This window comes from Crinia signifera, chromosome 1 (genome assembly GCF_055691185.1).
Source record: "Crinia signifera chromosome 1, ASM5569118v1, whole genome shotgun sequence".
Taxonomy (NCBI): domain Eukaryota; kingdom Metazoa; phylum Chordata; class Amphibia; order Anura; family Myobatrachidae; genus Crinia; species Crinia signifera.
This window is the reverse complement of record NC_139217.1, coordinates 353,205,895-353,220,749: the sequence shown is the minus strand read 5'-3', so window position 1 is coordinate 353,220,749 and position 14,855 is coordinate 353,205,895. Positions and strand designations below refer to the sequence as shown.

Genomic DNA, 14,855 nt, shown 5'->3' with positions numbered 1-14,855 from the left:
GACTATTGCAATAATCAATCCGGGATATAATGAGCGCATGGATAAGAGATTTAGTAGTGTCTTGTGTGAGATACAGTCGTATTTTGGATGTTTTTTGGATGCATGTAACATAATTTAAAGACAGATTGAATGTGGGGAAGAAAGGACAGGTCAGAGTCGAGGATGACCCCTAAGCAACGAGCTTGTGGGGTAGGGTAGATTGTCGAGTTGTCAACAGTGATGGAGATTTAAGGATGGTAACTGTTCTTAGTTGGTGGGAATATAAGTCAGTTTTGGAAATATTGAGTTTGAGTTGGCGAGAAGACATCCAAAATGAGATGGCAGACAGACATTCAGAGACTCGGCCCAAAACCACTGGTGACAACTCTGGGGTTTATAGATAGATTTGAGTATCATCCACATATAAGTGATACTGAAATCCGAAAGAGCTGATTAGTTTGCCAAGCGAGGAAGTATAGATGGAGAAAAGCAGAGGACCTAAGACTGAGCCTTGCGCAACTCCGACTGACAGAGGTAGTGAAGAGTCAGAGAAGCGAACACTGAAAGAGCAATCAGATAGGTAAGATGTGAACCAGGAAAGGGCCATATCATTAAGACATAGGGTGTGTAGTGTTTGTAAAAGAAGAGTGTGATCCACAGTGTCAAACGCAGCAGAAAGATCTAGAAGAATAAGTAGTGAGTCATGGCCTTTAGACTTAGCAGTTACCAGATCATTCACCACTTTAGTGCTGTCTCAGTGGAGTGTTGAAAACGAAAGCCTGACTGAAGTGGGTCTAATAGAGTGTGAGAGTTAAAAAAGTTTATGAGGCGAGAGTAGACAAGTCTCTCCAGTAGCTTGGAGATGCATGGGAGCTGAGCGATAGGACGGTAGTTAGAGAGAGAGTTAGGGTCAGAATTGTGTTTTTTCAGAATGGGAGTAAATCACTGCATGTTTGAGCAGAGATGAAAAAGTACCAGTAGCAAGAGAGAGATTGCAGATTTTAGTTAAGGTTGGAATAAGCACAGGAGATAGATTTTTAATGACTTGTGCAGGTATAGGATCAAGAGGAGTGGTAGTAGAGTAGGAGGATAAGAAGAGTGCGGATACTGCCTTTTCATTTGTGGGCTCAAATGAAGAGAAAGTGCCAGAGGCTTCAGGTGGGGAAGAAAGTGGGTTAGAGGTAGTGGAAGAGCATACCATTTCATCTCGGATGTTATCAATCTTGTCCTTAAAGTAGGAGGCAAGTTCTTGTGCACTGATGGTAGCCGGTGGGGGAGGAGGGTACAGAAGAGACTTAAATGTGTTAAAAAGTCACTTAGGATTGGTGGCATGAGAAGAGATGAGAGATTGGTAGTATGTTTGTTTGGTGTCCAAAGCATTACAGTAGGAGTGGTAGCTAGTCTTATATGTGAGGAAATCAGTCGTATGACAAGATTTACGCCATACTTTGTGTTAAATATATGTATTAATAAAAAACCCTTATATTTTATTTTCTCTCTCTAATATTTTACCTTGTAGCATAAAGCATCATTGGTCACTGACCCCCTATCCTCTTACACACACAATATATATATATATATATATATATATATATATATATATATATACATACAGTGGTCGAAGTGGGGCGGTATACGGGGGTATGCCATACCGCCACTTTAATCTGAAGATAAAATGCTCTCTGATCACTCAGCAGCGCATATTGTGCTTTTGTAATACCCCTGTACAACGGGGCAGTCTGGCAGGGGACGTTGATGGACAGGGGGGTGTCCGAAGGTGCGCACTATATTCACTCTTTACTTTTCCATACCCCCACTTCAAAATTTCCATACCCCCACTTCAAAATTTCCACTTCGACCACTGTATATATATATAAAAATTTCATACCCTCCATTGCATTCGGTACACAATGCTCTGCTCCTGGACTTCCCTGGTAATGTAGGATTGCCAGAACCTGTGTGGAACTAGGTAATTGACGAGAAGGGTTTCAACACAGGTGATGACAATCATACATTACCAGGGACGTCCAGAAACAGAGCATTGTGGACCGAATGCAATGGGTCATGTTGGACGCTATGAAATCTCTATGTGTCGGCGCTCACGTGAAATAATCAGAAGAACTTGCCAGGAGTGCCACCGTCGAGGTTATTATACGTTTGCTCTGAGGCATACGGGAGGTATGCCTCAGAGCAAACGTATAATAACCTCGACGGTGGCACTCCGGGCTTTGTAAAAGAATTAAAATTCAGACCACACAGGTAACACGTTTTAACGCTTTATTGCGTTTTTGTCAAGCCACATAACATGTGCATACAAACAGGTATGTATATATATAATAAAGGCACCACCCATATCCGCTATCCGCCCAACCCCTTCACCTGGAGACAATCCCTCCTTTTTCAGGGCAGGGCGGTAGCCCACCGTCGAGGTTATTATATAATATAGCACAGTATATTCCATTGCGCTTTACAATTGGAAACAGTGATAAAACAAAGTTTGTAGTAACAAACTGACAGCTTACATTACAATCTATCAATAATGCACACACACACACATCCAGTAACTTTACTTTACAAGTTAAAGTTAAAACACTGCTGTCATTCACGTGTACCAGAGTGGGTGGTTTAAAAGACCGCAGTTAAAACATCATATAAGTGAAACACATGGCAGAACAGCTTACTGCAAAGCAATTCAACACAGCTCCGGGCCACATCCCTACTAGTTTCGTTGTTGAGACTTCATCACCAGGAAGAGAAATTGGGTGAAAAGTGCTCAAATTGCAGGTGATTGACATCTGACGCGCATCAAATTTGATTTCAGACCTGTTTGCACGTCCAACCTCCAACTCGGACAGACTCCAAGCTGCAGGGAATGGGATCGCATGCGATACATCACATGTAAAAGGACCGCATTACTCCCTGCCATCCAGGAAGTTCACAGGCAGCTTAAGGGGGATCAGCTGCGACTTCTCCAGGAAGAAACTCACAGTACGGTATGGAGGACTTAACCGCTGCAAGGCATCGCCGTTCACCCACTCCACATGGGGGGGGGGGTGTTTGTGATGCAGCCGCCGCCACTGCGTCGCTCCCTGGGGGATGTGTGTGTTGCGAGATTGCTCCATGGGGGGGGGGGGGGGGGAACCGCTCACCCAATTTATGGCAGGGGGGGATGCGGCTGCCACATACCTCCTCGGGTGGTGGTGGGATGGCTGGGTGCGGGCGCCACTCACCTCCATCCAGTCCCCTCCCCTCCACTAAACTTAACCCTCCCCCAGCCACACGCTACCCATCCCTGCATACTTACCGATCAGGATGCTAGCTGCCTGTATTCTGGTATTAGCATCCTGATCTCTGAAGTTTTGGTGCCGGTGTTCTGATGGCAGTCGGAATGCTGTCCGCGTCCCCTTTTATTCAACTGATAATTAATTCTCTCTTTTATAGCCACAAAACTTTTTGAAAAATTAATAAGAATTGATCTTACATCCAACAGTGCTGTTCTGAATATCGAATATTGCGGTCATGTGACTTGCATGTATTTAGGTAGGAAGGTTTCACATTTAATTTTATGGGGTCACAATATAATGATTTGGGATTTTCAATGTCACCATTCACATAATATTTTTCAAGGAATGACCCATATGTATATTGTTTTTTTATTTATTTACACTTTTATGTTAAATAATGACTTCAGTATTTTCAAATTTTCTATATTTGTAGATATAAAATGAAAGAAATTATTTCACAAGGATGCAGTGTTTTATAGTCTTGTGAACACTGAAGCTCATAGGATACATAGCACTAAAGAGAAACTAAACAAACTTTACTACAAGGAGCAGCTGTAGAATAATAAAAGTGAAAGAATACTAAATGCTCATCACTGTTGACTTATTCAAAAAGTAAACTTTTTGTTTTTAATGAAGGCATCTATTCCCAATCGACAAGTAGATAAATAGGGCTCACACCCTGTAGTTACCTGAGACACTGGACATAGCTGTCTAACACATGTATAGAGGAGGGTAGCAAATATCACCAGGCTCAAATACCCATAGGGTCACTACTGCCAGTGCTGGCTGTCACTGCACTGCGAGCTACCACCTGGCATCCACCTGCACCACTTCCTATGTGGCGCCCTAGTGTGGGTGCTCGCACGGTAGACCGTAGCGTCACCTGGCATCTCTGCTGCTGCTACTATCGCCACAACCACAGGGAGGGAGTACAGTGAGACACGACCCTGTCACTACCTGGGACACTTCCAGCGCCGGCCATGTGGTGAGCAGAACCCCTCTCCCCCCCCGGGTGACGTCGTTATTACCTGTAGCCCAAATCCGCTCCTTTCACCTGACTCCCCTCTGCCAGCACCTGGGCTACAGCAGCGTCACTTCCCCAAACATGGCGGCGCCCAGCACAGAAACATAGCAGCAGGTCACACTATAGCGCCAGCAGGAGGCTTGGGACGGGGCACCGGGAGGATTTGTGGCCGCTGCGCTACTAGGGCCCCCACACAGGCGGGGAGGACGAGGCGCTGCTGTGTCACAGCAGGGGGTTCTCCTGATGCTGGGGGGACCACGGCCAATAGGCGTAAGGGGGTGTGGTGGCCGCGGCCCAGTCCCGGGGAGTGTGTACGGCCTATAGGAAGTGACTGGTAGTGCTGCTGCTGCCGCCGCGGCGCCCTCACTGCTAGCTAGTTGTCTCTGCCCAACAGCAGCTGCTCACTGCCCGCTCCCACGCCGCCTGGCGTCACTTCCGGCCGGGCAGAGCAGTGCGCCTCCGAGAGACACGGTCCGAGCAGCACCGAGGATGGACGTCACCGGCCCCGAGAGTGATTGGCGCAGCGCGGGGTTCCGGCAGAAGCTGGTCAGCCAGATGTGAGTGTATGGTCCTAAGGATACAACTGTAGTCGGGGGAAGTAGGCCGCAGCCCGGACCTCTGGTAACAGCGTGCCCGGATAGTTACTGCGGGAAGTGTCCGGCTGCAGTTCCCGCTGTGTTAGGGATAGCGCTGTATAAGGATCGGGAGCAGCTGCCTCCTGTATAGCAGTCTGTGTATGTCCGTGCAGCGCCTATATCGGGGATCGTGGGACTGGCATTGACTGCAGTGGAGGGAAGACTCTGGCTGGATTCATGGAACAATGATACCGGGTGTCAGCCCAAACCCCTCCCCACTCCTTTGCCCCAGTAACAGCCATTTACTCTCATACACTGGCTTTAAAGGGACTGTGTGGGTAGTAATAGGAGTTGCTTAATTGAATAAGGTGTTTTATTTTTATATGCAGAGGAAAGAGATCGCTGCTGTGATTTAAAGATGACCTAGGTTTAGGATAGTTAAGTATACGCTTAATTGTCAAACTTTCTGATTGCCCCTGATATGGTGTTTGTTACATTCTGCAATCTTTTAAACATCTAATATTACATTATTATTTTTTTGATGGTGTTCAGTTAAATTTTACAGTTTGCAATATATTGTTTATTATAAAGTCTAATGTATACTTGGTAATCTAAAAGACATAGGCTTCCCCAGTCTATGGTGGCCATTCCTAAATTGCAGTCATCCATGTAAGAGTGTCACTGGCACACCTCTATCTCCCAATATTAATGGCATGAAAACATTTGTAACCATTTTTCTATGGTACACCTATGTAATGTGCTTCAAAATGCTTGAGTTATTCTGGTTCCGCCAGTCGAAGAACAGATGAGCGACAACCATTGTGTTTGTGGAACTGTAATATTCTTCGTCACATGCTATTATATTACAGGAATGCTACCTATTTTCACTTTTACAGTGCTCTTGTAACAACAGTCATGTACTGAGTGGCACAAGTATTTTGTGTAGTGTTACTTCTGTAAGTACTCAGACTAGTTTTTAGTAATGTTTTGTTCCCAATTGTAAAGCATAAATATGCTTTTGCTAAATAAGTGTTTATAATGTAAAGAACACACAATGTAACTGTTCAGTCACTAAAATGGGAAACCTCAGTGGTTATTTATACAGCTCGGTGAATCCTACTTAAAGGTTTTATATACATGATAATTGTACTAGTTATGCATTTGATAAACGGTCTAGAGACCCTCATGGCCATATGATGCAAGGATTTTCAGATGATCCAGCCAAACCGTAAAGCTGGGTACACACCAGGACCAGTTGGGCTCCAATCACCAGATTTCGAAACATTGTGCGACTGATTGCATGTAAAAAGAGCAGAATCGTACCTGTTTTCAGCAAGATTCCGATCCTATGCATCTGTCTGATTGGATATTTTACCTACTGCAGTAAAGATTTGTCCTCTATGTGGGATTAGGTGCAGGTCACGTACGCCAATCCATCGTGTGATTTCAAAGGAAATCGTGCACGATCATGATGTCCTGGTGTGTACCCTACATAGGAAGGGCTAAATGATGTTATGATATATATGGACGCAGTCTACTGTTCACTGCACAAGATCAGCAACATGGTGATCTAACATAAATGAAAATCCAACTCAAAACAATCTAAGCACTGGTCTGGATCTGATGGTGATATAGCATATATCAAAAACACTTTTGGTACTTGTGTATTTTGGCGGCGCCCATCGCATACCATAACGCATGCGATGCGACGCGATTTCGTTGGTTAGTGTACGATGGCATACAATTTTCAAATTGTATGCCATTGTACATGGCATACAATGCCATATGATGCGATGCGATTAAACATTGTATAAGCACCCTAATAGGTGCTTACAATGTTAAATGCACCCCCACGCCACCCCCCACTATAAACGTAAACCCGAAGCGTGGCGAGCGCAGCGGTACGCATCCTACGACCTTTTCATACCCCCACTATCCACGTCGGCGTGGAGTTGAGAATAGATTAGTGTGGCGTGCGGACGCGGATACCTGTGAAGCGTGCGAAGGGATGCGTTTACCTGTGAAGGTATCCGCGTCCCCTCGCGGGGCTCGCCACGCTTCGGGCTCGGTGGCTCGCTGCGCTCGCCACACTAATCTATTCTCAACTCCACGTCGACGTGGATAGTGGGGGTATGCGCTCGCCACGCTTCGGGTTCACGTTTATAGTGGGGGGGTGGCGTGGGGGTGCATTTAACATTGTAAGCACCCATTAGGGTGCTCAAAAGCACCCTTTAGGGTGCTTATACGATTTTTCATCGTATAGGGGGTCAAAATCGCGATGCGATACGTTCATCGTACGATGCTGAAATCGGGCGCCGCCAAAATACACAAGTACCACACTTTTATTTTTGAATCTATAATTGGGCTGCAGCTTCAACTAATGAGGCAATTTTTAACCTCTTTGGAAAAAGGAACAGAGTATAACAGGCTAATCTTCTATTTAAGATTAAGCGCTGCTCAATCAACACATTAAAAACAATATATCTTTGAGAACAAGTTCCCGTTTTAATTTTTAAATATAATTACCGTCTTTTAAAACACATACATGTCTACAAATCAACATTTCATAATAACTGTATATACAAAATTTGAGGCACTGTGGATAATCCTTATGACTGAGACAAATGGAGCCACTACTGAGGCAAAAGTTCCTATCCAATTGATCAATGATAATATTTACCCAGATTTTATATGCGGGCCTCCCAATTCTCAATCAGTGCACTGATATCCACGCTCCGAATGTAGATTATGCTAGGAGCTTCCCATCAAGCAGTGTGATCTGAAACTTGTGATAAGTGCATCTCTGGGGCAGGTCACGCATATCAGTGGAATTACTCATGAGCACTTTAGATGGGAGATAAATTCAAATAAACAATTCAGTTGCCTCCTATGAACTTGTGGCTTTGTCTCATAAAATACTGTCTTTCTGTATTTCAGTGATGATGCCATGCGCAAAGCAGGGGTGGCTCACAACAAATCTAGCAAGGAGATGGAAAGTCATGTATTTCTGAAAGCTAAAACACGTGTAAGTGAAGTCCGACGTGGCCCTCTCTGCTTTAATAATGCCATTTTGTTGTACTGCACTTTTGTATATTGCACAAGTATCGGCAGCTGTGCTCTCATCCAAAGTTGACAGGTTGAGACACTACCTAACCTGTCTGCGTTGTCTGCACAATTCTGATCAAAACTTATAAAATTTACACAAGTATATAATGCCCACAGTATGATGTGTGGAAATCTAGCTTTGATACTAGCCATTGCCTCCCCATTCATTTACTTCACTTCATTGGACTGCTGACAGCGGCATGCTGACAGTGAAAATCCCAACTCATACTTGTAAGTAGTAATTGATTCTCTGGGGGCGATTGATTGTTTTTCCCTGCAGTGGCCTCTAGGGGGCTACAAAATGGAGCAATTCAATTGTTGCTCCCTTTAGCTGCAGGGCTGACCTTTTTGCAGCCTCCTTAACTGTGTGAAGAAGTGTGCACTAATATGGCACTTTCAGCCTCCAAACGTGAGGTTGGACCCCCAAAGCAGGTTTTCCATAGGTTTTGGCTGCATAAAATGCCTAAACTTGTTTGGGATATGCAATTGAGGGTGTTTTTGACCAGGAATAATAGAAGCCTAAAAACAATTTATTTTTTTTTCCCCGGAGAAGCATTACACAATAAGGTACTTGTTTCCTAGCACGGCCACAATCGCATTGATCTTGTGCCCTTAATAGTGGTATGTGATGGCCCCCGACGCGATGGACCCGATTTCCCATTGAAATGCATTGAAAAGTAAAAAAATCGCGTCGGTCGCATGCGGCTAAATAAGCATTAAATGGTCCGACGCGATGCCCCCGATTTCCCATAGGGAACAATGTTAAATGGCTCAATTTACCCAAATCAACAGGGAACAATGTTAAATGGTCCAGAAACCCCCCAAAACACCCCTGAACAGTGAAATGGCCCCCCAAAATTAGTTAACGCCACCCCACGATCAACGTGAACCCGAAGCGTGGCGAGCGCAGCGGTACGCGTGCTCCGACCTTTTTCATACCCCCACTATCCACGTCGGCGTGGAGTTGAGAATAGAATAGTGTGGCGAGCGCACGCGGATACCTTCACAGGTAAACGCGTCCCCTCGCGGGCTTCACAGGTGTCCGCGTTGCCACGGACACCTGTGAAGCCCGAGAGGGGACGCGTATAACTGTGAAGGTATCCGCGTCCCCTCGCGGGGCACGCTGCGCTCGCCACGCTTCGGGCACGGTGGCTCGCTGCGCTCGCCACACTATTCTATTCTCAACTCCACGCCGACGTGGATAGTGGGGGTATGAAAAGGTCGGAGGACGCGTACCGCCGCCCCTCGCGGGCTCGCTGCGCTCGCCACGCTTCGGGTTCACGTTGATCGTGGGGTGGCGTTAACTAATTTTGGGGAGCCATTTCACTGTTCTGGGGTGTTTTGGGGGGTTTCAGGACCATTTAACATTGTTCTCCGTTCATTTGGGTAAATTGAGGCATTTAACATTGTTCCCTATGGGAAATCGGGGGCATTGCGTCGGGACCATCGCATGCGATTTTTTAGCACGCATGCGATGCGACCGATGAGGTTTTTTTACCTGCGATGCCCCAGATTAGAATCGGTGTGGCCGTGCTAGGAAACAAGTACCCACAATAATTTTTTTTCTAGGCATGGTGATAGCATAAACACGAATGCTTTAAATAGAGGTGTTAGAGATTTGCGGTGATTAAGTTAAGAAGTTCACTTGATTGGCAGCATCTAGCCTTAAAAATTTTTTTATTGTACATGGCTTATACATTTGTTGAATAGAGGAAAGCCTTTTTTTTTATTTCACCCAAATAGTTTTGTGAAGTTATAGAAGTTGGTTATCCATATGCTTGTTAATAGCACTCTGATATGTGAGCACCAATTTCATTGGGCATAGTGTTTCATAACTGTCTTGTATACCGTTCTTTGTTACATTTCATTCCCCATGCCAGTGGCTGTAGTATTCAAATGGGTGATGAAAACCATCCAGCAGACTGCAATAGGAAAATAGTATAAAAATATTGGTATTGTTGGTAAATCTCCGATCTTTTACATTAGACCAGGGAGCTGCTGTTTTTGTAATTGACCCATAATCAACTGCATTATCTAGCTGTGGAGTGTGCCATCATTGGAACATTAATCGTTTTTTCAGTTCTTAAAGCAAGAAACACACATATATTCCCCAGATCATGGTACAATTAAGCTTTATTGATGTATCATGTAACAGTGTTCCTCTTAAGGTGCCCACACACTAGAAAGATCTGCGATCGTAAGATGTGCGCATAAATTAGCCTTGAAATCTTTTGTCCGTCCTGGACAAAAGATTTCAGGCAAGCGCACATCTTTACCAAAGATTTTTCTTAAGATCCCGTGTGCGTTCCTATGGATCTTTTGTTAAATCTTCTGATCTTTTGTGCAGCACGTAAGTTCAGAAGATTCAGCTAAAGATCCACGGGACCGCGCATCGGACCAAAATCGGATGATTTTCGACCGATCGGTAAACATCGGACGATATAACGGCCGATTTATCGGAAATCGTCCAATCAGCCCAAAAATTGTTCTAGTGTGTGTGCACCTTTTATTCTTTCAAGCTAATCTGTGACCAATGTGAAAACCCTATAATAGTAATTTTACTAGATAGTGCTCTCATTCCTATCGAGGTGTCACTAGCATAGTGTAATACCTCACACAAGTATGTTGTTGGGATTTTATACCCGGTATTTGAAAATTGATAGAAGAAACACGGTTAGAAAACATTTCTCACATCCAATCACCTCGATGCTGAGTTGATGAACTACTCTCTTGCATATTACTCCCATGTTGCAGTACTTGTTTCTGTTTTACTGACAGTCATTCTTTCTGATTACAGGAGGAGTACCTGTCTTTGGTCGCCAGACTCATTATTCACTTTCGAGATATCCGTAAGTCTCTTTCTATACTACAGATTGTGTTTTTATACCTCTTACTCCCAATTATAGCTTTCACACTTGCCAAATTGGAGGATGCATGACTATTGACATAATGCTCCCACAAAATCTCAGTAGATATTCCCTTAAGGTCAGCTGGCCTGAGTCCTGGCTTTTGGTTGCAATTTTTTTTTAAATACTACATTAACCATGAGAACCATACACACATGCTAATGGTAACTGCCACTGTAGTAACTAATTGAGGGGCAGATTTATTAAGCTTGGAGAAGAGATAAACTGGAGATAAAGCGGAGAAAAGGTAAAAGGAGATAAAGCACCAGCCAATCAACTCCCAACTGTCTTTTTCAAACACAGCTGATTGGCTGTGCTTTATCTTCTTTTACCTTTTCTCCGCTTTACCTCCAGTTTATCTCTTCTCCAAGCTTAATAAATCTGCCCCTGAGACCCTTATTCTGGTTGATTCGCGTCCGGTGATGTCATGAAACGCAAAACTCTGTTTGCCGTGGTCGCATGCACCCTCCATCTGCACACATGCATAAATGCGTCTGTGCATGCGCAGCTGCAAAACATCGTTAGCACGGGGGACAAAACAAATTAGAATAACCCCTCGAGCCAATTAGCTTTTGATCTGTTGATCATATGAGCAGTGGGGATCTATATCAGTCTCTGGGCAGTATTCAATGAGAATATTCTCCGTGCATGGCGAGAGTTTTTTTTTCCTCTCGCCATGCACTCGCCGTGTTTTTGCGGAGATTCTCAGTCACGGGACTTTAGAGAGTATTCAATGTGACTGAGACTCGCCGCCCCTCGCGGGGAGTCTCAGCCAATCTGGCGTCATGAGGTGACTGCCGCAGGGAGCCTGAGGACGGCGGCAGGCTGGGAGATGGAAGTCTCTATGCCTGCCCCAGAACGTATGTGGAGGGGGGAGGTGGGCTCCCCGGGAGCCAGGCAGCACAGGCTGCCCCCCGGGAGTGCCAACAGGGGACCGGGTATTCACTGCACCTGTTCGTGCATATGTAATGATCGGGTGCAGTGAATATATGAATATCTAATGAGCGACTCTCGGCTCTGGCCCACTGCTGGCTGCTCTGTGTAAAAAAAAATATATATATATATATATATATATATATATATATATATATATATATATATATATATATATATATATATATATATATATATATATATATATATATATATATATATATATATTTTTTTTTTTATTAAATATATACATGTGCTATAAGCACATGAATAAAAATAGCACGCCCTTTCACAGAATAAAATTCCTGATTTTTTTTTTTTTTTTTACACCAAAATTAAAACAAAAAAACTTTAATTTTAAAAGTTCACTTTCCACTTCTCCATGAAAAGATGGAGAATTGCTACACTGAGAGACATGGCGAAAATCACTTAGAAAGACGGCGAGAAGGGAACGTTGAATAGGGTTGTTCGCTTTTTGAGACCAAAATTCTCCGTCCAAAGCGAGAAAAGCACAAACTCGCCATAAAACACGGCAAATTTTTCTCATTGAATACTGCCCTCTGAATCCTAATTATTTGTCCTTTCTGGGGTGGGGGTAAAGGGGAGGGGGGAGATTAGTATGACTAGGGTCTGCTGTGTTGCCAGGAAAAGGTAGTATGACTGCTACACATAACATCATCTAACATATATAGAAAATACTCTTTATTAAACATCTTCTGTCTTTGTCTTCTCGGTATCCTTTACACCGTTAATTCATTATTATTCTATGGGTGGTATTCAATCCCGGGTCAGGACTGTCGATCCGTCCCGACAGCCCTGGCCCGATTTTTGTTTTGCTCGACCGCATATAGCCAGGCAGGATTCAATGTCACGGCTGGCGATCGGCAAAAAGGGGGCTTGTCCACGTAAACGGCCATGGATTGTCAAGATTCGGCCGCGAACGTGACCATTCACGCCCAAATTCGTCAAAACGGTCCTTCAGGGTCAATCCTGTTATTTTGTATGTGTTCTTTCAAGACCAATGAGCCTTAAATACCCACAATGGACCCAATTGTACCCCTAGTGTAAGATTCTGGGACATCTGGATAATTCAGTACAGGGAATTCAGGATAGAGGTTACATTACATCAGGGGGGGAAGAAGTGGTATCAGCGCTGATACAGCTTCTCCCACATGCATGAAGGAGAAGTGTGCAAGGTGACAGGGGCGCTGTTATCTACAAGATAGCATGTTGATAGCAGGGAGCAATGTATGAATGGTCTCAATCATTATGGTCACCCCAGAGTGGCTTCGTTGGGTGTCCTCTAGATGGAGTACGAGAAAAGGTTTTTATTATGAGTACACTTTAAAACCCCTCAACCTAGTTTTCAGTATGTCCTTATTTATTTTTTTCCTTTTTACAGAGAACAAGAAATCCCAGGCATCTGGAAGTGGTAAGAACTTCACTATTTTATTATATATTATAATTTATTAAAAAAAATTTTTTATCCATAGTTCTTTTTGTAATGTATTTAATTTGTCTCACAGATCCTATGAATGCTCTTCAGAACCTGACAGGCGCAGCTCCCGTTAGTGCACCGGGAATGCAAATGGTTCGTCCTCCTGGACCCCAAATGGGAGGCATCAGTGGAATGGCACAAATGGCACAACAAATGAGCCTTCCTGGTCAGTCACAACCTGGTGCCTCGGGTATGCCGCCACATGGAATATCTGGTGTATCAGCAGGAAACCAGCCTAGTAAGTGTATTACTCTTTATACAAATGGCACACTGCTATTGCAAAAATGTGGCACCTCTCGGGTATGCAGTCAGTGCATAATCAATGTCTAGGTTGACACCTAAAAAGGGTTGACATACCTTATGTCGACACTGCCAAAAGGTTGACAGTCAAAAGGTCGACAGGAGCTTTTCATGATGTTTTTTTTTTTTAAAGCTGGATATTGATACTTTACTATACAAGTGGGCACAGAGTTGGAGTATAGTGTGCTGAGCGCATTGTGCCCGACGCATGACAAACGAAGTGATCCATGCCAGGGGATGCGGTACATATATACGGTGTCAAAGTCGACATACGATTACATAGACACCAATAAATCATGAAAAACATGTTGACCTTTTTAACTGTCGACCTTGCCTTTTGTCAACCATAAGCTTGTGTTGACATTTTGACAGTTTTGACTTCTAGTGACTGCTGATTAAGCATTGTCTATCATACTATACCGTAACCGCCTCTAGCACCTGATCTTACCCTAAGTTCCCATACTATATAATCAGAGCTTTGCGGATTTTGACTGCAAGGGTTATTGCCATTTTAAGATTACATTTGCTCATTGACTGCACTGGGGTAGTCAATTCCCTGTTGGAAATCAGAGCACAGAAAGGTGAATGGTGGAGCGCTGATTGTTTTAAATAAAATTATAAAGAGTTGACCAATTGGATATTACAATTTATTATACTATATCATGAAAAATATATAAAACACAATTTGGAATAAAATTCAATACGACAATATTCACCCCTACATGGGACCTGCATGGGAAATAGAAATGTGAATAAGTCTCACTTGTTCCTGGTGATGCTCTCCTGTTTAATGAATGGATAAACTGGATTGGCGGGTGTCCATAAACCTGACTTGGAGCCGATGGTGATGTTCTCCCTTCGTGAGGAAAAGTGGTACACGTCTCACGGAATGGAGGGCCTCGCAAAATTATCAGGTGGTGGTGTCCCTTTGTTGGCAAAGTCCAGTAATTTACTTGAATATAGGAGAGCTGGTCCAAGATGAGAAGAAATAAATTGTAATCCACAGGGTCCAGTACAGGGTGAGCGCCTAACGCGTTTCGTCATACACAGATGACTTTATCAAAGGCATTGATAAAGTCATCTGTGTATGACGAAACGCGTTAGGCGCTCACCCTGTACTGGACCCTGTGGATTACAATTTATTTCTTCTCATCTTGGACCAGCTCTCCTATATTCAAGTAAATTACTGGACTTTGCCAACAAAGGGACACCACCACCTGATAATTTTGCGAGGCCCTCCATTCCGTGAGA

At 43.9% G+C, this 14,855-nt stretch overlaps 2 protein-coding genes across 12 annotated transcripts in view; one reads left to right on the top strand and one right to left on the bottom strand.

Moving 5' to 3' along the window:
* The window catches only part of KLHL22 (kelch like family member 22), a 41,488-nt gene extending 36,415 nt beyond the window's left edge, over positions 1-5,073 (bottom strand). The window contains exon 1 of one of the 6 annotated variants that reach the window (XM_083148358.1): positions 4,292-5,073. The gene's annotated coding sequence lies outside the window, so the exon portion shown is untranslated. The other 5 variants (XM_083148309.1, XM_083148318.1, XM_083148327.1 and 2 more) reach the window with 5 other exon arrangements.
* The window catches only part of MED15 (mediator complex subunit 15), a 40,175-nt gene continuing 29,549 nt past the window's right edge, over positions 4,230-14,855 (top strand). For 2 of the 6 annotated variants that reach the window (XM_083148258.1, XM_083148251.1), the window contains exons 1-5: positions 4,345-4,844; positions 7,800-7,887; positions 10,765-10,816; positions 13,209-13,238; positions 13,333-13,542. In XM_083148258.1, coding sequence (XP_083004384.1) covers positions 4,777-4,844; positions 7,800-7,887; positions 10,765-10,816; positions 13,209-13,238; positions 13,333-13,542 — 448 coding nt within the window. In that variant the 5' untranslated portion in view covers positions 4,345-4,776. Of the gene's footprint in view, positions 4,249-4,343; positions 4,845-7,799; positions 7,888-10,764; positions 10,817-13,208; positions 13,239-13,332; positions 13,543-14,855 lie in introns of those variants that run through there. The other 4 variants (XM_083148296.1, XM_083148286.1, XM_083148278.1 and 1 more) reach the window with 3 other exon arrangements.